The 21285-nt window shown below is 39.6% G+C and overlaps 1 protein-coding gene and 2 long non-coding RNA genes across 9 annotated transcripts in view; 2 read left to right on the top strand and 1 right to left on the bottom strand.

Moving 5' to 3' along the window:
* Positions 1-21285, top strand: part of Dll (homeotic protein distal-less) — a 111245-nt gene that overhangs the window by 85906 nt on the left and 4054 nt on the right. For 4 of the 7 annotated variants that reach the window (XM_072011297.1, XM_072011295.1, XM_072011296.1 and 1 more), the window contains exons 3-4: positions 218-389; positions 1604-1916. In XM_072011297.1, the coding sequence (XP_071867398.1) occupies positions 218-389; positions 1604-1916 (485 nt within the window). Of the gene's footprint in view, positions 1-217; positions 390-1603; positions 1917-3540; positions 7640-21285 lie in introns of those variants that run through there. The other 3 variants (XM_072011299.1, XM_072011300.1, XM_072011298.1) reach the window with 1 other exon arrangement.
* On the bottom strand, positions 337-14069 carry LOC139991334 (uncharacterized). The gene is made up of 3 exons (XR_011800799.1): positions 13624-14069; positions 7701-8058; positions 337-420 (listed from the first exon to the last, which is right to left on the bottom strand). It is a non-coding gene; the product is annotated as an uncharacterized lncRNA (long non-coding RNA).
* On the top strand, positions 15294-17279 carry LOC139991496 (uncharacterized). The gene is made up of 2 exons (XR_011800860.1): positions 15294-16939; positions 17014-17279. It is a non-coding gene; the product is annotated as an uncharacterized lncRNA (long non-coding RNA).

The following is a 21285-nucleotide window of genomic DNA, read 5'->3' as shown; positions in this document are numbered from 1 at the left end:
GCCGTACACACCGTCTCGGTCCACGTTAAATAGTACATCAACCTCGTGCTGCGACTCGCAGGTTCTCTTCGTTTTTCTTTCTTTTTTCGTCCGCGGCCGCGTTTTCTTCATTCGTTTTTCTCCTCATCGTTTCGGTCTCTTTCGCCAATAGCTACTGACAACTCGCGAAACGAGTTCCACCTGACCTGATCGTTCCCTCGTCGGATTTTTGTTGCAGGTTAAAATCTGGTTCCAGAATAGAAGAAGTAAATACAAGAAGATGATGAAGGCGGCGCAGCAGGGCGGCGGTGGCGGCGGAGGCCAACACAGCAGCCTTCTAGCCGGTGGAACCGCTCTACCCGGAGGACCATCCCCTCAACCGGGTCAACCAGGAAGTCTCATGCAAGGAGGTGTGTTCATAGATAATGGTTACGCGATGATCTGGAGGAAAAAATCGGTTTATCACTATTTTGATCGGCTATATTAAAATAACCGTAGAAATAATAGTATCACACGATGTTTCCAATTAATTACTATTCCGTATTATAGACATCGATTACGTCAAATTGGAAGCGATTTCTATACACTTTTAATTAGATCAAAAATATTTAGTATGTCTATTTAACAGGATTAGTTTATTTAGAAATACGCCTTAACGAGATGATTTTAATGCGTGATACGTAATCGCGTTAATCAAGATAAGAAAGAAAGGCATAAAAACTTCCATGCCGCAATTTTCTTCACGATGCAAGTGCTACTCACGAATACCAACTCAGAAGATATAAATCAATTAGAGAGATCGAATCGTAATGCCAATGGCATAAGACCGTTCGATAACCTTGTCGATCCACATACATATCTCGGCTTCGATTTCGAGATTACAACTGGTTCAATGAATTATCAGCGCGCTGTATTTTCTCACATCTTCCTCGATGAAATCATCTCTAAGAACCGACGTAAATCCTAAGTTATATTTTAATTTCAATTAACATTGATTCGAAAACCACTCATATTTTTAAATACTTATAAATCAATCTCTTCCTGTTGTCAATCTGGATATTCTGGTTCAATCCATTACCAAACCGCGATCTTTCCACGATTTCTTCTTTCAGTTTCCACATAACTCAATAAACCAGTCCTGAATCTCCATCGACATACCAATCCCCTTCTTCCTCCAACTCTGGTATTATCAATTTAAAGCAATTTCTCAAATCTCAAATTTTCTCACTGTCGATCATATAATATTTCTTCCCAGTCTAATAAATCGATCCAATCTTTACCTAACCTAATCCAATAAATTAATTCCAATTTCTCAGCCCTAAATTTTCATCCATGAAATCGTCTAAAACCAACCCCTTTCTTCCACCAATCTCGATATTTTCAACTCGATCCCATTTCTAAAGATGCAAAAACCTGACTCTCTTTCCTCATCGACTCTCGCAATATTCCCTCGCAGCTCGATAAATCAATTCACCCGGCACCCCCGAACGACTTTGGATCATCCCCGTAACGCGTCAATGGAACGCTGCGGCGAATCGAAATGCTCCACCCCCTCGTTCTGTTCCGTTCAAGATAAGTCTATATCTGGAGGATCGATCTCGAACGTTCTCTGTTACCGTTTCAGGAGGCGGAAGTTCCGTGTCGGGCAGTCCGACGACGGGCTATCTCGGTGGCATGGGAGGCGGCGCAGGGGGTCACACCCCCGGTAGTTCGAGCCCCGGAAGCGAGATGTCGCCTCAGCACAACGAGAGCCCGCCCGCACCCTCTTGGCCGGGCGAGATGAAGCACCATCCGCATCCGCACGCGCCACCGCACACCCACCATCACCCCCATACGCCTGGCCACCATCCACCGCCGCCACCGCCGCCGCCGCACCACGCGGGTTACATGCCACAGTACTCCTGGTACCAAGCGGATCCTAATCCCGGACTACTCACGTAAGTGGTACTTCTAGTATTCATTGGACGACTCTGTTCGACTAACCGATCACGATACACCGTGTCCACAGGACGATATTTCACGATTGACGAGTGCTATAATATACACAGGCTCACGAAAGTATTTCAACATTTGTAAAGATCTTTTATGGATGTGTACCGTGTGCCGTAGGAAACATTTTGAAATTGCATCGGTACTGTTGTGAGACCCGACTACTGTGATTATGTTGGTAAAGTTTTAAACTAATACGAAAATATGTATATGCAACAATTATACGATATTGGATTGTCCCAAAAGCTACTTTCCTTTCACAAGGAAATAGTAGATGCGCATTTTTTGTTTTATTATTTTTGTTATATTATTTTATTGAACTATGTATGATCCAATAGCATTGTTCCAACAGGACAAACTGGATCATATATAATTCAATAAAATAATATAAAACCAAATGTCCTATTATGCGCACTTATTATGTCCTTGTGAAACGAAAGGAACGTTTGGGACGATCTAATATTCAGTACAACTATTATATTCCACAGAAATCACGAAAGTATTTGAACAGCAAATTGTTTATTATAATAAATAAATCTCAATATTCAGTGAGACTGTGTTTAATACTTATTCGAAGCTTAAGATGTCTACTCATGCTGTATTTTTAATTTGTATACTAGTGTATCATGTTTCAGATTGGTCTGAAATTTGACCAATTTAATCATGACAGTAGTGTTTCATTACAGTCCTAATGGAATTTCATTTTGATCGGTTGCTTTAATGGGGACGCTGAATTTAGGGTATGAAAGATACTAATGCACGGTATAATAGACGAAGTTGGATAATTTGAAATTTTAGTGGATAAGGACTTAGGAGTTTCTTTCTAAATATTTTTTAATTCATGGATTAATTTATGGATTAATATATATAGAAGATTTATAGTAAGGAGATTTAGGTGAATATTCCCGTTGTTTCTAACGGAAACGCGTTCTATTAATCCTTGATAATTCATTATGATATTCCTTTCGAGTAAAGATTTTCGTAAATAAAATCCGTTGCAACTTTAATCCTGCAATACTGCATTCTTCCGTAATTATTGTTTCAACTATTTTTAAATTCTTGGCAATTTTAAATTTTGATGAAATAACTCGTTATTTATGTTTTCTAATAATTTTTCCGAAATGATCTAACCCGACTAAACTTGTTCCATATAATTGTTATTATTTGAACTAACTTTCATTGTTCAATATATAGTTACAGCGTTACGAAGTTAAAAGGAACGTAACATTTACCGACGTAAATATATATACACACGTACAAACTTTAAATATCAACGACACATCGGTTCCTTGCATTGCATAATACAAATTAAAATAAAGGACATTCTTATCAAGAGAATTTATCTATAATTCCAACGTGTACGCCCGGATGAAGAGAATTTAGCAATAATTCCAACATCTACTCCCAGATAGAAGATACAACGATTAAATCGTGTTCCCTGATCTATCGATATTCCCGATCGATTGACCCAAAGAAATCGTGTACGGGAAACATTGTTCCCCCTCTATTTCCACGTAGGGTGGCACGAAGGGCTGGGTTCTAATGGCTCGTTCGTCTGTCGTATTTTTTCAGGGTGTGGCCGGCGGTTTAACGAAGATGTCCTTCGAGCTGTGTTCAGGAGGAACCGCTTCTCCGTAGCACCGCGGACGTGCCAGCGCCCCTGCCCCAAAGTGTGAATACGTATAGCACCTGTCGCGATGGACTTCGCGTTCGATGTTAATAAATTGTTTCTATCCGTTAACGAGAGCCACGTGTTCACTGACCGGTTTTCCGGTCTACGACAAATTGGTCGTCCGTCGTTACGACGAAAAATCAAAGCGTCGCGATCCTATGATCTATAGGGAACCAATCGCGATGATAGTAAGTTGGAAGAACGCAGTTGTCCTGCATCGACGAGAATGAACGAATTTTTCGTGAAACGAAAACGTTCGGTAGAGAATCGAATTCACGTACGATTATGCATCGCGAATGGTGATTCGCAAATGATGCACGACTCGATGTTCACGTCGGTGAAATTTATATGAAACGTCTATCGACGGCGATGAACGATCATGCTTTACCTGTAAATGAAATCATCGAAGAGAGGGGAAAAAGGACGGCCGAAAAATCGTACGACAGATAACGACGACGTACGTATCATCGAATAGATGTAATAGAATCTCCTCGATCGGAGATCGACGGCAGATCGTCCGCGTCCGCCTCGCGAGCTTACCGATCGCTCTTCGTCGTCGAACGCACGGAACCAGGCAAAACCAGCTGACGATCGATCGATCTAACCGAGACTGAATTATCGATAGAATTTCAATGATCGTGGAACGATTAACAAAGTGATCAGGAACAGTTTCCGCCGCTTCGTTAAATGTCAAGATAGCGGTCGGCTCTTCGTCGAGCTGTTGGCAAATTATCCATCGGATGGTTCTCGCGGACCAAGGATGTTTTCGCCACCTGAAGGAGAGGACACGATGTTTCGCGTTCTAAACGATTCACAACGATTCCTCGGTTTCCTTCGTAAATGTCAATCTGTTTGTTAGATGACGTTAGATCGGTCGATCCTTTGTGACAGTTGCCCAACCGAGGCGGCTGACCCACTTCGTGCTCTGGAAGCTGGATCTCGTCGGATCAAACGGCAACAGAGCGAGAAGAAGACAGAAAGGCGGAGAAGCAGAAAGGGTAACCGCGAAAGGGGACAGAAAGAAGGACGGACAGAGACGAGACGGGCGAAAGATGGAGAAAGACGGTTTACGGAGATAGAGAGAGAAAGAAAGAAATATTGCACAAACTCGTCGTCGAGAAACAGTCGTTCCTCAAGGCGGTTGGAAGTAATGAAATCCTAATGACATTTTCGTGAGTCAAACGATCTCGGCAATCACGGTGGCGCGCTGTAATCACCGGTCCCTCCTTTCCGGATGAAGCAACCGAACGCGGTGGACCCTCCTCCGAAAAGGAGCGGAGGACACGAAGAGATACGCGCGATTTACCACGAAACCCGAGGCCGTGCACAGTCAGTGGAAAAAATCATTATCTCGGTCGACGACGCGACGGACAGTTCTGACAAGTGCGCGTTCATTAAATTCGTGAAAAAAAAGAAGGAAAAAGAAAAAACGAAACATTCGTGAAAGCACGGTCTCGGGTCCATCGTGGCTCGATGGAACATCAAGCGGAAACATCTGTCGCGGAGACAGTCTCCGCGATCTCGTGAAATCTTTCTCTCCTCTGACCCGCATATAGCTCGTTCGAAAGATTCGACTTCTTTCGGGAATAAATCCTGCCGCCCTCTCTGTTCGTAATTCTTCATCGAACAACCTTCAATCTCGTACCTAGAGGATGCATCGAGAAAACGAAAAGGGTTTTACGCTGTTTTTACCGTTTCCCGTCGGCCATGCTGAAGATCTCCACCCTTTTGCCATCTTTGCCATCACCGGCCAACGATATAGCTAGCTTTCAAAGAGACGCCACGAAACCGCAGGAAAAGAGAACGAACGTTTGCGGTTTGCGACTAGGGGAAACTGGGAGGGTCGGTGAGCCCCACCGCTGACCCAAATCCTCCGGCGTATCGGTGTAACAATGGTCGTCTCATGAGAACGCGGTCTCGCACGGTCCCTTTACTTCCTCATTCTGCCTTCTTTTTCGCCTCCGGAGATGCCACCGTTCTGGCCGAGAACGAACTCGAGGAATCGCGAAACCTTAACAAAACTACGTCGAAAAAATCTCGACTTTCTCTGATGTCCAATCTCAACTACGACATCTATTTTGGCTTTGAAATTATATTATTACATTTCCTTTTACATTTAAATTGAATCGTTTTACATTTCAAATAGATCTCCTTTTATCGTTGATATTCCAAATCCTATTCAATTGTTCGCTCTTTGTGATGGATATTACTTAAACTTTACCAAATATTACTTAAACAACCTATTTTTTACGTTCAATATATCTAAATTTTGTGTCAATGATATGCTTTTGATAATCGATACATACAAATTCAATTTAAACGACTTATTTTCTATGATCGACGAATCCAAATTCTACTGTAAAGGTTTCCTTTTTATGATCGATGTCCACAAATCCTATTTCGGTTAAAAAAAAAAAAAAAAAATTCATCTTTCGATCGACAAACGTAAACGACAAACAGGTCTCGAGCTTGTTCCGACGGAGTTACGTTTCGTGTTTCCCCGGCGACCTCCGTTAGAATATTTCCTCGAGCGCGCTCGAGCTTTCCCATCGTGAAACTCTCGACATGGGAACAGAGTACAAAGCCAGTTTCACGCCGCTGGACATCTGGAGCCATCGCGTGTTACCTCGAAATCCGCGAGAAAGAAGTAGCCTGAAGCTAGCGAACGAGCAGAGAAGGGAAACGACCGGCGACGAGCAAGATCTGCGTCGACGTGTTTTCTCTCCCCTTGTATCTTCTATCCTGGTCGAAATTTTTCCCATCGTCGCGGCTTTACTCGTCGTGTTCGTCGTTGTCGTTCGACAATCTGGACGCGATATCACGGCTCCGGATTCAGCGCGATGATGACGAGAGATGACGAACAACGATTCCCTCCGTGTATATGTACTAATAAGTGCCGTTAGATTTCGACCGCAGAGGCTGCGAGGCGCGGAACGGCGACGGAACAGCGGTTCTTGCGTTTAGATTCGGTGCAATAAGGAGGCGTGTGCGTGTATAATTTAAGACGAAGCTCCCTCAGTTCCTAAATTGCGTGTAGAGTGAATTGCGAAAAAACAGCGTAAAACGATTCGATTCGCGCGGCGAACTGGACGAAAGTGTTTTGCCCGGCGATTCTCGCAAACGCGTTAAAAGACACATCCTTCCTGTAACCCGTTATTCCAATTTTTTTCCACGCGTATTTTTCGTCCCAAGATCTCGGCAAGAAAAGGAAAGAGAAGGTAAAAGGAAGAAGAAAATAAAATAAAAAAAAAAAAAAATAAAAAAGGAAGAGAAAAAGAACGTTGAAGAGGGAAGCGCCCTGTGACAGTGTGTCGGTCACTTGCAAGAGCGTAACGTGCTGCAGTTTAGCTTTGTCACGCTTTCGTCGAGTTCGCGGGATAATAGAACGTTGGCCGAGGACGAGCGAAACGGACTTTAACGCGATGGAAAACGAAGAGAGGCGCGCGAGATGAGAAGAAATATAATGGAATGACGAACATCATACGGAATAACGGAGAAGAAAATGATAAATATATATTGGAGACGAAGAAAACGAGAAGAGAGGAGTCCGTAGAATTTACTAGCGTTACTAGTCCCGGTGCAAGTAAGCGGGGATCGAATCGAGCGGCGTGAAACAGATTTATAAATGTTCGATCCCTTCTGGTGCGTGTAAATATTGCACCGGGGCCCACCCCTGTTAGCACGTAAGCCGTAAAACAAGTGAAAAAAATCTGTGTATAATACTATATTGTGATAAGATGTGTAAAGATACGAGAGAACGCGAGAGAGAGTGTGTATGTGAGAGAGAGAGAGAGAGAGAGAGAGAGAGAGAGAGAGAGAGAGAGATAGAAAGCCAGAAATCGTCTATATACATATAGGTTAATAAAAACACGGCAGACCCCAGTTTATCAATTTTATCGAGTACCCTTGTACGAATATAGATACTACGAGGACTAAAATACCTTAATTATGATTACTATTGTATAAAATATGAATAATAACTAATTAATTCAATTTAAATCGCATTATATACTTATATACACTTACTCTGCTACCCTTACAGACTTATATACATACTTACTCTGCTACCCTTGTTCGTGATTTCTCGAGTTTTCGAGAATACGATGAAGATGCAATAAAATGGAGGTCGTTCAGAGATGTTGCATAAATTGTCGTGTTAGATAGTAAATGGAGCGATTATTCGATGGTTTCTGAGGAACTGCAACTGCAGAACGGAGGATTCCAATGTCCTGACGGTAGGTTCGAGTTCCTGTTTCTTTCCCTTTTCTCTTTGTTCACCGGTAGCGGACACCACCTGCCGTTTTAAAGGCGGCGTACGCATGCTCTACTTTTATGGATAACTGTACTCCTATCTCGCTTAAAGCGAAGCCACCGACTATTCCGTGTCTTCGGCGCGTCTACACGGTGTCTTCGAAGAGCTGGAAAATTCACAGAATAACAAGTTTCATGATTAAAAAAACTCTCTTTCTCTAATAATAGCCTGACAATATTCTTGATGGAATTATCCGAGAAACGTGTAAGTATTATTCTATTTCATGGAATGTATTCTATACCTTAACGCTACTGCAGGTCTCGGATTTTTCGAAAAACTTTATCAACAACTGTTATATCATATAGCGAGCTGATAATTGTAATCAATAACTCGTGTGAGTCATGCTACTACTTATCTAGAAAAATATTTTACTTTCATTATTTTAAAAGGCCTCGATACATATTCTTTAAAATTAAAAAAAATATGTCGCAATATAAAATTAAATTACAATTTGCTCGACTATCAAATTAAACGAATAATTCTTTCGAGGATTGTGATTACGCGTAACTTACTTCTAACTTCTAACATACTCATTTATACGTCACTATGATTCTCAGTTATATTTACACCGAACTTAAGAACTTAAAAGAAAAGTAATCGTAAATAACCCAAGAAACGTATCAAAATTAACGATAAAAACAAGAATACTCGCGTTTCTTTTTCTGATATTTATGAAAGCTCGAAACTTGATCTCGAAATAAGCGAACAATGATTAAATTCGCGATGCTGTTGTCCGAGCGGTCGCGAGCCAAAACTCGTCCACCATCCGCAGAAAAAGCGAATCGATCTTACGTCTGTTATAATCCGTTCGGCTGATCGTAATAATCGTGACGAAGCTTAATAAGCCAATTAGCTATTCGATGATTAAATCGTTCGCTTATCTGGATATTGATTTTCTGCGAGACAAAGGCCATTCTTCCCGACAAAAGCGGCCATGTTCCGCAGGCACTCAGTCGTTTGCTACGCGCGACTACGCTTGCTCGTCCGTGCGGGACCACCGGCAGAAAAAGGTGTACCGATGTCTCGATGAATGCGGTGTGCGCGCCTCTGCCGCGGTTTCCAAACGTAAACTTATACTCGGTGAAAAGGTAGACAGAGAGCGAAAAAAAAAGGAAGCAAAGGGAGGAGAGAAGGAGGAAAAGAAGAGAGGAGAAAGCGCGAGGAAAAGGGAGAAGGAGAGAGATAGGCCACAGTGGCACGACAATGCAGCGGCATAAAGTCTCAGAAGACGCACAGGGAAACCTCGCAAACGGGGGACAAAAACCTATAATGGACACAATGGTCGATGGATCTCGACTGTGGGCCTTCGACTGGAAGGCGCCGGTATTCATTGTGGTGTACCTTCGAAAAGATTATGTCGAGTGGATGTTTGCCTCTTTTCGTTTTTCCAGTTACCACTACGTGCTGTTTTATTCAGCATGATCGTTGGAATTTCAGAATTCATCGGCTCGTTCTTTCCTCGAAAATTGTGCACTTACACTAAAGATAATAATCCTCTTGAGAAAATCTGCTTATTCTCGTCGCATTTGCAGTAGATTGGTTTCGATCGGCTGGGTTCATTTTCGAGAGATTCAATCGGTGCACACCGTAGATTCTGAACTAGCCTGTACCTATATCAGGTCTAACGAGTTCATTGCATGTATGCCACGTTATCACATTATGTTAACCACTTTGCCAGCCTTTCGATTCTGTCCTAGTATCTTGCTTTATCATCTACATGATAAAATGAATTTATAGCGACACATTTCATGGATCGGATTTACATTCGACAAATAGCACTGCACAATTAACGACAACTAACCGACCCTACGAGATTAGACCTTTCTACGGATATATAGAGCGATAACGCGGTAAAAGTAATACGATTAATTACAGTTTTATTCGCCATCGAAGTTCGTTAAACTAACGAAGAGGAGAACGAGAGGGGGAGAGATGATACACGTCAATCGTTAACAACTGCTTCCGTCTAATCAAATTCGCGTTGAAGATCGTGTTCTAGACAAACACGGTCGAAGCAAGCCTTTGTATAAACCAGCTCGTTTAATTCAACTTCCCTCAACATCCCCTTATTCTATTACTCAAGGCCTACCAGCCGCCTCCCTTCTCTTCTTCCACCTCTTTAATTGCATTCTCGAAGATGAGATCCGAATCTAAAATGGAGAACAAACAGGAGGCGAGCAGAAAATTAAACTATTAAAGTGCTCGAGAACTTAAGTATCGCGCATCACGATCATCTTGGTTTCTACGGAACGTAGGTGAGCGAGAGGAACGCGCGGACTTCGTGTAGTTTCCCTCTTATCGTGGCCACAGATCGCGCCACCCTAGCTAACTAGATTGCTCGATTTCGGATAATTAGCATTTTAATCGTGTCGAATTTCTTTGGTCGAGAGAAGTATAAATGAAATTTGTATCAGAAATAATTCAGTCATTTGTAAAAAGAAAAAAAAAATGAAAGTAAAAGAAAAGAATAAAGTCACCTCGTAGTAATCTAAAATTTAATAAGGATTTCAATAACTTCAGAAGATGGATAACTTTAGAAATACAGAAAGATAATAATTTATTAATCCATAGTACCTTAAAATTGAATCTTCTAAAGTTTGATTATTTTCGCAATATTTTTAAAGTAACCGTAATATTTATTGCGACAAATATAAACTGTCCCATGTATCATTATTAATAATAATTAAAAAAATAGTTCCCAAATTTATTTTTAATATTCTAAAGTTCATTAGTATACAAATCCTGTTTTTTTCAGTCACTTAAGTAACTAAAATTATCTCTATATGCTTCTCAGATAGATAAACTGTTCGGCCTCGTGTGGTTGTTATCGTTTAAGTTTGTAATTTAGTCGATCAAGTAACATCGAAGGTAAAGGAAAGAGATAATAGCATCGATGATAAACGTGATACAAGTATAGACACGTGTAATACTCGGTGATAGAGGATATAACGAAGTAGGAAAAGGAATTAGTATCGTGCAGGGGTCAGGAAGAACAAGCCACGGCTTGCTAAGACGGCGGACGATATCGAATAAACAAACGAACGAGTGGGAGGCGGAGGAAGTGGCGGATATTAAGGTCTTCGTGACGGAACTTGCCTCGTATTATAGCGAGCTAAGTGAGGAGGTCTCCTCGTCTGGTCGAACTAATTCTATTACTTCGTCCCTTCCTTCCACCACCATACGTCGCTTCTATCTAACCGTGGATCATCGCTGTTAGACCATTCTCTTTCGTTAGATTGTCTTTGGGACAATGTAGCATCGTAACAACCTCGGTGACAAGCTACTGATAAATGTGTCCTTCGTTTCAATCTTTCTTCTCGGCGATTTCATTACGAAAGGGTTGCGGTTGAACTATGAACTTTGACAAATTCCCTCTTATTAGTGCGATATACAGATTTAGAAAAGTTTCGAGCAATTTGTGATACGGAACTGAGATATTTAGAAATCTAAACACGCTTCAATCTTTGTCCCGTGGATTTTATTACGAAAGGGATGTGGCTGAACTATGAACTTTAATTAACTTTTGTCGCTTCAACTTGCTTATCACGATACAGAAATTCATCAATACAGAAATTTCGAAATTTAACGTGATATGAAATTAAGAAATTAACAAATCTAAATATCCAATATGATCTGTATAAAATTTAGAATTTTAGAAATTTAAATACCTAGTGCTGATGCATAAAAAAAATTGCAATATCGCGTACGAGAAATTAATCGTGATCAAAGTTCGAATTCGATGACCGAAAGTCTACAAGGGAGAACCAGAAAGGGTGACGACGGGCAGAAAAAGAGGAAAAGTTAGGGGAGGAAAGTTAGAGGTGGTCGAAGCAAGAGGTGGTCAGGTTGGGGTGCCAATTTGCGATTCCACGCAGCAAGAAGGGCGTGGCGGGCTCGCGCATAGGGTGGCTCGCTCGTTTGCGCGACATTGTCGGGCAACCCTAACCTTCTGGCCCCTGCCATCTTTCTCTCGTCGAACCTCGTTCGCGTTAATCTCATAATTCTCTTATGTGGATGAAAACCAATGAGTTCGGCCTTGAAGGCCGCAGCTCGAGAAAACGATGTTTATGAACTAAATGAAAGCGACAGCGTTGCTTTTGCTATGATACAGAACCTTCGAGATTATGGGAACAAGCATAATTGATTATTGAAATCTCATTAGAATATATTAATGGGGATATGTGGCTGAGAATTATCTATTTTATTAGATAATTCTATTGTGTGATCGTTAGATTTCGTTCATAAAAGAACCGCTAATTGCTTCACTCTATTTTTATTTATACAAGAAAAGAATTTATAGTCGAGTGTTAGTCTTTCTTCGTTAACGTATAACATTAATTTGTAATGAGATGTTCGTCTTCAAATTTCTCAAACATCTTTCTTCCACGTGTTAAACGCTCTATGCTCACGTATTAATTTACAAATGAGCATATTGCATAAACTTCTTTCTTAAACGATTAGCTGCTACATATTTTGCAACACCTTGTATAAATATTACTTCCAATGCATTAATAATAATTCATAAGGAAGAAATTATAATGTCTATTTCTTGAATTTGACGTACATTGATTCATCAAGGACCGACGTTACGTTAATGTGATATTTCTTTCGTAACTTTTTTTATTAGATAATTGACATTAATCTGTATATTAATACCGTAGGTATAAAAAAAGAATCGCGATTCCTTATATTATTTCTTTTCTTACTTAGATCATACAATTTCCTGAATAATAAATTCAACTACTTCTTTTTAAAGTGTACAAATATTTTTTTACATTACATACATTTTTACATAGTCGATAATATCAAATCGATAATACGTATTTCAATAATATTGCGCGTCTATCATTTCTTTCTTAATAATTTCGATTAAAGTTAATCCGATCTATTCCATAACGCCTGAAACAAACGATAATCGATCGGGATTATCAAATATCAAACATTGTCAAATCGTTTACAAAGAGAGCATAGCGCCGCCGTTAGTGTACTATAACATAACGGCTTTAAACGTCGAACTGTTGCGTCGCCTTCTGGACATCCAGCTGGCGAAGTTGCATAGCACAGAGGCACAAAGGTCGAAAGGAAATGAACGCAGAACTCCGCCCAACGGATCGTTTGTCTCGCAAGGGGTTGAAGCCACGTGGCAGAAAGACGCACGCGTCCTTGGTAAATCAAATAAACGCGACAAAATGAGAACTTGACATAATCTAACAATCGGCCGGGGACGCTCGTTGCATCATGTTTTCGCTTTCGAGATGACACAATAACCAAGACGAATTTACATGGAAATGGTAGTGCTTATTACATACCTGGAAACGGTGTGACCGTGCCCATATGAATATTCAATACGAAATTAAACGGGTAGACGACGTTTCGCACATATTAAATAACATGAAGCAAGACAAATGAAAAAAGAAAAAGATGGATGCCGGATGCATGGAGCAATTAAATGCTTCAACGCAAAACGAGCAGTTTCTTTTAAATTGGAAAAAAGTGAGACCGAGAGCTCAAAGTGCACGCAGTTTTCAAACAATCTTGGTCACTCTACATATGCATGTAAATAAAACACGAGAAGAATATCAAATATAGTCGATATCTACGAAATAGTAAATAATTTGCTAAAGATAGAAATAAAACTATATTGTGTTTAATAATATTAAAAATCGCTTACCAGTATGACGAACGTAGGAAGTCATCGTATGTAATTGTGGCCGACGTGAAAATAATAGTTCAAGGCAATTTGGCCCATCTTGGATAGATCATGATTTCTAATCAGTCCTCCAACATTCGCGATTAACAGAATCACTATCGATACACATCTAAACGAAATTTAAACGAAATAACGAATGGAATAGGCGAAATAATATAACGAGATAAAGTTATGTACTACGCGATTAAGATTCCCGAAATTTCGACGCGCAACAACGCGATGTTATCGTTCAGACGGTCGACACGAAAATGCGCACGAAATAGTGGTCGTTTGTTTGGATTTTGCGTTATTCCTTGCCGGAGTCGTGTCAAACTCGATGTTATGATTCTTCCATTACCTCTGCGTGTGTGTATATAATTTGATTAGAATACAACGTCGTTAATTATAATGATAATAATCACTATGCGATCAACTAATGAAATAGGTTGTTTATTCTAAATTTCCTAACGAGACATTTCGCATGTTAATAAAATCACGTGAAATATTTTGTTTATAATATTTTATCTAATGTATCGTATAGCCTTGCATAAACGACATTACGATAACGAGATATCTCAGCTATCCAAAATCGCGAGAGGGTTGACATAAAAATTATTACAAATCGGGAATCTCATTTTCAGTATGAACAGATCAGAGATACGAATATATTGCTTATCGTGATGTACAAGAAAAGTTATCGTGTTGCAAAAATGTACATAGTAATAATTACTGGTGAAAAAAGAAATGATCGCTGTGTCACGAAAGGTAAAAGGCGAAAAATAAAATAATGTCAGATGAATCGGTACAACGCGCTGAGTATATCGGATAAATTGGTTTTTATTGATCCCCACTGTTCACGGCGACGAGTTATGCGCATGGTGATCGTTAAGGTGATTAAGAAATCACGTGCCATTAACGCTCATTAAGGAGCCAGAGCTTATCCCGGTGTATCAAGCCTCGGTCTCCTCCTTGTTTCCTGTACTCCTTCGTCGCGTGCATTTTTGCTTTTCCATTCTCGTAGAGTCTATAGTTCCCGCATTATAAAACAACACGATTCATTCAATCATAATCTCCTTTGTTTCTTTATCGAATCTACTGTTGCTAGCAATTCTACAATTTATGAGAGCACGCTCTTCTTTTAGGTATATCTATGTGCTTATAGTCGAAAGAAATCAATCGAAGAGCTGAACGAAGACGCAGTACAAATACACATTTTGAAAAAATTAGATAAATATTGGGAAAAATGTTCTAACCAGCCAACAATTCCATAAATTGAGAAGTAGTCGAAAATGATAGCGTTATAACTATATATCTTTTATCTTTAAATTTATAATTAGGTATATTATGCCACCCACTTTTATGGATGGAAGGTAGAAGGAGATAAATGGATATAAGAAATTAAATTATTTGGTCTTTGAGAAACTGAACACTAATTACGTACGTAGATAATGAAATGAAGAAATTAACGGAGAGTGAAGTTGAGCAGTTTGTCTCCTGATCGTGGGAAACTCATATGGAGTCTGTACTTATCTACAAAAAAAATCACAAAAATGTTTTTTCATACGAACATACATTGCAGATTATAATACTTCAATTCTGGCATCCCTCTAAACCGTCCAATTAAAAAGGAATCCATGCAATAATATAAATTTTACTATTTCACATCCATTATAAATTAACTATCCACTATTTCTCAGATTGAAAGCAATTTAGAGGCACGATTAAAAAAAACCTCAAATTCCTGTAATTAAAAAATCTTCGAGTCTCGTTAAAAAGCTAAATTCTACAAACAAAAAATCCACTCTAGAAATTCGCATGTAAGTCAAATGGAAGCACAGAAACACGTTCACAGGTTCCTTCGAAAAAAAGTCAAGTGCGCCGAACCGATCTGTCTACGTCTTCTTTTATTCTGAGACGTTAAGAAGGGTTAAGGAGATTAGGATGAGAAGACCAAAAGGATGGCTTCCCGAATCCTCTTTTAAAGGCACGGTGCTTCGGGAAAAGATAAACTCGGAGGAGCTACCTGTCGAGTAAAGCCACGCAAAAATAAACAGATTTGAAGGAACGTTTATCCAGAGGGACGGTAGTCGTATAGTCGAGTGAATTTAAAAGCCATTGGACAGCGGGCGCGCGTCCGACCCTCTGACCCACTCTCGTCGAGTGGGGTCACTTTAGAAAAGGGCTGGTGACACTAATCTGACGTTAACGGGACCGCGGTAATCTTAGATCCTTATCTCGTCGACGAACAGGGGCAGAATTATCGGCTGCTCGATGAGCTAAGAGCCAAAATTTCCTTCATTTCCTCTCACCGTCCCACTCACTCTCCTGCTCCAATTTAACCCTTTTATAGGATCGTAGGGAATCCAGCGATATATAAATTAGCAGTGTCAGATTGACGGATGCATCTGTTTGTTTTTCATGCATGTTTCAAGAGGTTTGAACGTACGAGTCTATATACCGAGGGCCACTCTTTTGTCGATACTTCTTTTGTCGCACGACCGCGAACGACGTTAAGAAAGGCAACATTTCATGTATTATTCAACCGTGAGGAGAACGTGCCGTACGTTCTCGAGGTGGTCTTGAAATTTCCTTGTTCTTGGACATTTGCGCCATCCGTATAATTTCTTATTCATATTTTCTTGAGATCTCTTTTTATCCTAATTGTGTATAAAAGAATTGTTAGAATTTTTCTAAAATGACAATTAACTTTTTTTTATATTACAATTTATTGGTTGCTTTGCCTTCGATGAAGCGTCTAGATAAAAACGAGAAGATAAATAATATCCCTATTAATGAACGTTACGCGTACATATGGTGGTCGTAGATTGCCGATTCCACGAACAAATTCGAAAGGTTTGAAGTCGTGAAGTGAACACATTGGTTTGAGCTGTTCTATAGACTTCAAAGAAGCACCCTAAGAGTCTCTCTTGATCCAGCTAGAGCTATCGAAGATTGGACGATTGAAAATCGTACGTGGGTTCAAAGGAAAAAGGAAAGGAAAGCGAACGCACGATTATGCAATGAATAATTGATCGAGAAAGTTAGGCAAGTCGCCGCACTTTTTTTTTGTGAATCAAATCAAAGGAAGGAAACATCGGATAAGACAATTATGTGTAATTCTGTCTCCTTTGTTATTTTTTAGCGAGCAATTGCTGTCGCACAGTCGAAGAAATCATCGGCGAGGTCTATTATTTCATGCGGAGAATCATCTAGTCCAAAATAATATTTCATCGAAGCTATTATCTCAATCAATATGTTCTAACGGATAGAATGAGCAAAATAAAGCAGAACCTCGCAAGTAAAGATATCACGTGTCTAATTTTGAACTTTAATCTGTAAAAAAGCTTCGTCATTCCTTATAAAATGTTATAGGTATTAATAGAGGATTATAAAACAGTAATTAAATGCAATTAAAAACAAACAGCTGTATAAAGTTGAGATAACAGAAACAAAAAACCGGTGTTGAAAAACAACAGTAAAAAATTAAATTAAACCGCAGGATTGATAAACGGAAATAATAAATAGGTTTGATAAGCGGAATTATAGGCAGCGATAAGAAATAGGAGTGAAAGATGTATTTAAGAAATAGAACTGAGCAGGGTATGTAAAAAATGGCGTTGAGAAACGTAATTAAAGTATCATGTATGATTATACTTCTTTTTTATTCTTATCTTTTTTACATTTCCTTATTCTTATATATATATAATTATTAATTATATATATATAATTATTAATTATATATATATAAGAAAAATGAGAAGTAGAAGATACAAAAACCCGTCAGAATATTTAATGTCGCTTTCCTTTTTATGTGCGCATCCTCACAGAAATTGTCAGCTACATTTACGAGCAAAACTCATGTTCTTCCATTAAGTACGAAATATTCAACCGTATCCGCGCGTAAAACGCACGTACATAGCCTGTTGAAACGCAAACTCACAAATCTCCTTGAGCGAGTTGCCAGCTGGACTATTCGCGAGCACCAACGGTTCTTCGGGGCGCTTGTAAATGCGAAAAACGCCTCGAGGCCAGTGCCGGCATCGGCGAGTTCACGCCCCCGGTGTCTCGGACACAATCGCGATCGAGAGGAGGGTTAAAAAAGAGAAAAAAAAAGCGTGCGCGATGAAAAAGCCGACCGGTGTTAGAGTGCAGGGGTACTTTACAATGTGGGAGGACTTGGTGCTCACTCCCCCCTCCTCCACCCCCCACAGTAAGTTTTTTTCACCCCGACGTTCCTCCCTCCTTTCTCTGTCTGTCCTTTCTCTTTCTTTCGGTTTCGCCTGCAACCCCCGACTGTAAGTCGGCCTCTTGTACCGGGTGCTTCCGGTGTAATTGGATATCGTCGTTCGCATTGACATTAATTTCTAAAATATTCCTGGCGACACCCTCTCGCGCGCCACGCCTATCAGAAATGTTTTCAACTTCTTTCCTCCAACGTCTATGAACGTTTTTCTTTAACTCGACTCTTAGTCCAATTGATTCGTTCGTATCTTTCAATAGAAATATCACGGTGTATTTTGGAGATTCGAGTAATTTTTATTAAAATCTAGGAACAGAGGCCTTCGTTGCGTTGAACAATTCTTCGAGTATTATTCATTTTGATTTTTACGAGCGATACAAGTTTTATACGTATATAGATATCTTATGGTCGTCGGTAGTTTTAGTGTTAAAATAATTCTATCGTCTTTTATTTTCCAACTTATCTGATTTCAATGAAAACACCTGGCTATCGTACGCATCAAATTGATGGATATTAGATTTCGAATGTAAACAATCTAATGTTTTCATTAAACCAAACGTTCAGTTTATATTGAGACACAATTATAGTCAATCATGCCTACTATATTTATTCCAGAAAATATAGATCACTAAATTAAAAAATACAGAAAGCTAACAGGTTCAAATGCCATCATCTTCCCTTCGAAATACCTGTTCAAAAGGTGTCGATATCTTTACAAATAAGATTCATTACCAGAATCAATAAAAACACGTCTGCAACATACCGTCACCAACATCTGGTATCCAAGAGTTTTATAACAAGTTTACGTTACACGTGTTGCCTCGTACCCCTATCTCGCGACATCCTTTGAAACTTCGTACAAATGGTTTACATTCGATACACCCGGTCAAGCCTATAAGACTATGCAAGATAACGCCGTCAGGCTGCCTGGACGTAAAACGTGTTGTATAAACACCGATACTATCGGTGAATCGGGCATTAACGTTCGTATGTCCACAGGCCGTACGAGCATCTCCTTTGTACCACCATGATAACAAAACTGTCGGAAGTATACGGCGGCGGATCACCGTTTTAACCTATCATCGACTCCGATTTCAGGGTTCGGGTGGCACGCGTCAACCCTCTTCTACACCGCGCCCTTCGACCTTTGTGTTACGGCACACGCATCGCGCGTTTTATTTCACAAGCTGTTATTTTCGAATTTGGAGGGCAAAAAGATTAGCGCGGCTTCGAGCTTATTAATGTGCTATGACAAAAGAATTTGACGAAATTCATCCTCCTTCGTGGCTCCTATTTGGGGACGTTTTCCAGATTGCGTATTTATCGTAAAATTTTCCATAAGTTATAGGGATAGTTATACTGTTGTTTTTTTATTTGTTGCAAAATTATATCCAATGTTGGTTAAAGTTTGTTTCTATGTCGTTTTTGGAATATGAAGCGAAAGATCTAAGTGGTTGAAAACTTTTGCATTATGCGTTTTTTTATTTATTTCATTACCCGGAAAATTATGGCATTAAAAATCTAGCGAAGTAAACGAAATTAATGCATAATATAGAATGAAGCATTAATTAAAAAAAAAAACTAAAGAAAAAAGAATTACATTCGATATAATTAAAAATAGAAGAATGTAACCAATTTCTTTTTCTGCAATTAGTATCTAGCGTACAAAGATACTTGTATACATATACTGAAAGTGTATCAAATACTGGTCACGCTCGTAATTAAAATTCCCGTCACACACGAGCGCCATTACGCGTGTTTTGTCGAGCTCATTTCGACATGCTCGACCAAACAAGGGAACGAAGCTCGTGGTTATTACCTTATCAAAATAAAAAACGATCCCACGGATGATTCCTCTTATTTCATTATCCCAATAAATACCGGGAACGTGGCAGCGTGTTTCTCGAAATACGAGGAACACGACCGAAGACGGGACAATGTTTAATATTCAGTTGTCGGAAATTCATTAAAGCGGTAGGAACACGCGGAGGCATTAAATTCGGCATATCTCGAAAGGGTTAATTGCTACAAAACAGCGCGCAAGCTTCTTTTCACAGGATCCAAGCTAATGGGGAAGGACAAACGTAAAACGGCACACAGCGAAAACGAGAGTAGCGCACGCGACTCGAATGTAATTGATGCGTGGTTCCGTTTGCAGAAAGCAAACTCGATGACTCTGCTAGTAACGACGATCCGTTCATACCATAATACGCTTAATGAGGACCCGTTAATTACGCTAATGAATCCCAGAATCCCATCAGCTTATACCAGTGCAAGCTGGAGTCGCGCCTGCTGCACCATCCATCCACGTTATCTTATTGGTCATCCTCATTATAAATATTCCAGACTTGGACGTTATTCGAGTAAAATGTTTGAAAAATAAACGATTAAATTTTCCATTACTTAGTTATAGAACGAAATAACCTTGTTTGGAATTTTCTTTCGAAGTGTAATGCGTTTCTTGAAGCGATAATTCAAATAGTTTCTGATTCTGTTGTTTCAATATTATCAACTGCGCTAGATGTACACAAATTTAGATAAATATTAATCAAAGGTAATCGAAATGAAAATAGTTTTAACAACACACAATACGCTATTTAACATTCAAATTAATATAAAATTTGAAAAAAGTTGACTAAAATAGAAAATTATTTGAAAACGTTTTACTTTCTATTTTATATCAATTCTATTTTAGATAATTTTAGAACGATTCATTAATATCAAACAGCTATCTTTTTATTCTTGTTTCAAATAAAATTTGCCCCAGCCTGTTATGTTACAATTCTTGCCTCTGCTCGCTCTAAATGCGAACGAGAATCGTGAAACTCGTCCGGTTTTAGCTATTCCTCTTCGACTACTTTATATCCCTCTCTTCATTTCCAGCGATTGCATCTTTGCTTTCTCTATGGTTTTCTTGTTGCAAGAAGTACACAGTCGAGAAGTTCAAGAGGGTGATTGTCTCGTCAGTTTTCTTTCCGTTATTTCGTATCGCGATCTAACGAGAACGACCACAAGTCGAGCGTAATTAGATGATCGACCAGTTTAATAACACGGCGAATCTTCTTCTCTACTTCCCTTCCTTGTTGCTTGACATCGCGCCACGCATTTTGCTCTTGCCAGGTTGGTTATCAGTTAGCCGAGATTCCACGGAATCACCTTCGTGACCGTGCAGCTAAATGCTCGTCGTTAGGGCGACCGTTGATTGGTCGCATTGCAAAGCATTTTCGATAGAAAGACTGTCTGCTATCGATAGAACACCGAGTATTCGAATAAATCACTATATCAATGGATATCGAATGGAACACTTTCGGTTTCCTCGATTTCCTTTTTCCATTATTTTCTCAACGAACGCTTTTGATTTGATTTCATCAGAATTACAAGTGTAAAATGAAGTGCGAGATTGT

This window comes from Bombus fervidus, chromosome 10 (assembly GCF_041682495.2).
Source record: "Bombus fervidus isolate BK054 chromosome 10, iyBomFerv1, whole genome shotgun sequence".
NCBI lineage: Eukaryota > Metazoa > Arthropoda > Insecta > Hymenoptera > Apidae > Bombus > Bombus fervidus.
The sequence above is the reverse complement of the archived record's forward strand: the minus strand, read 5'-3'. Positions and strand labels throughout refer to the sequence as shown.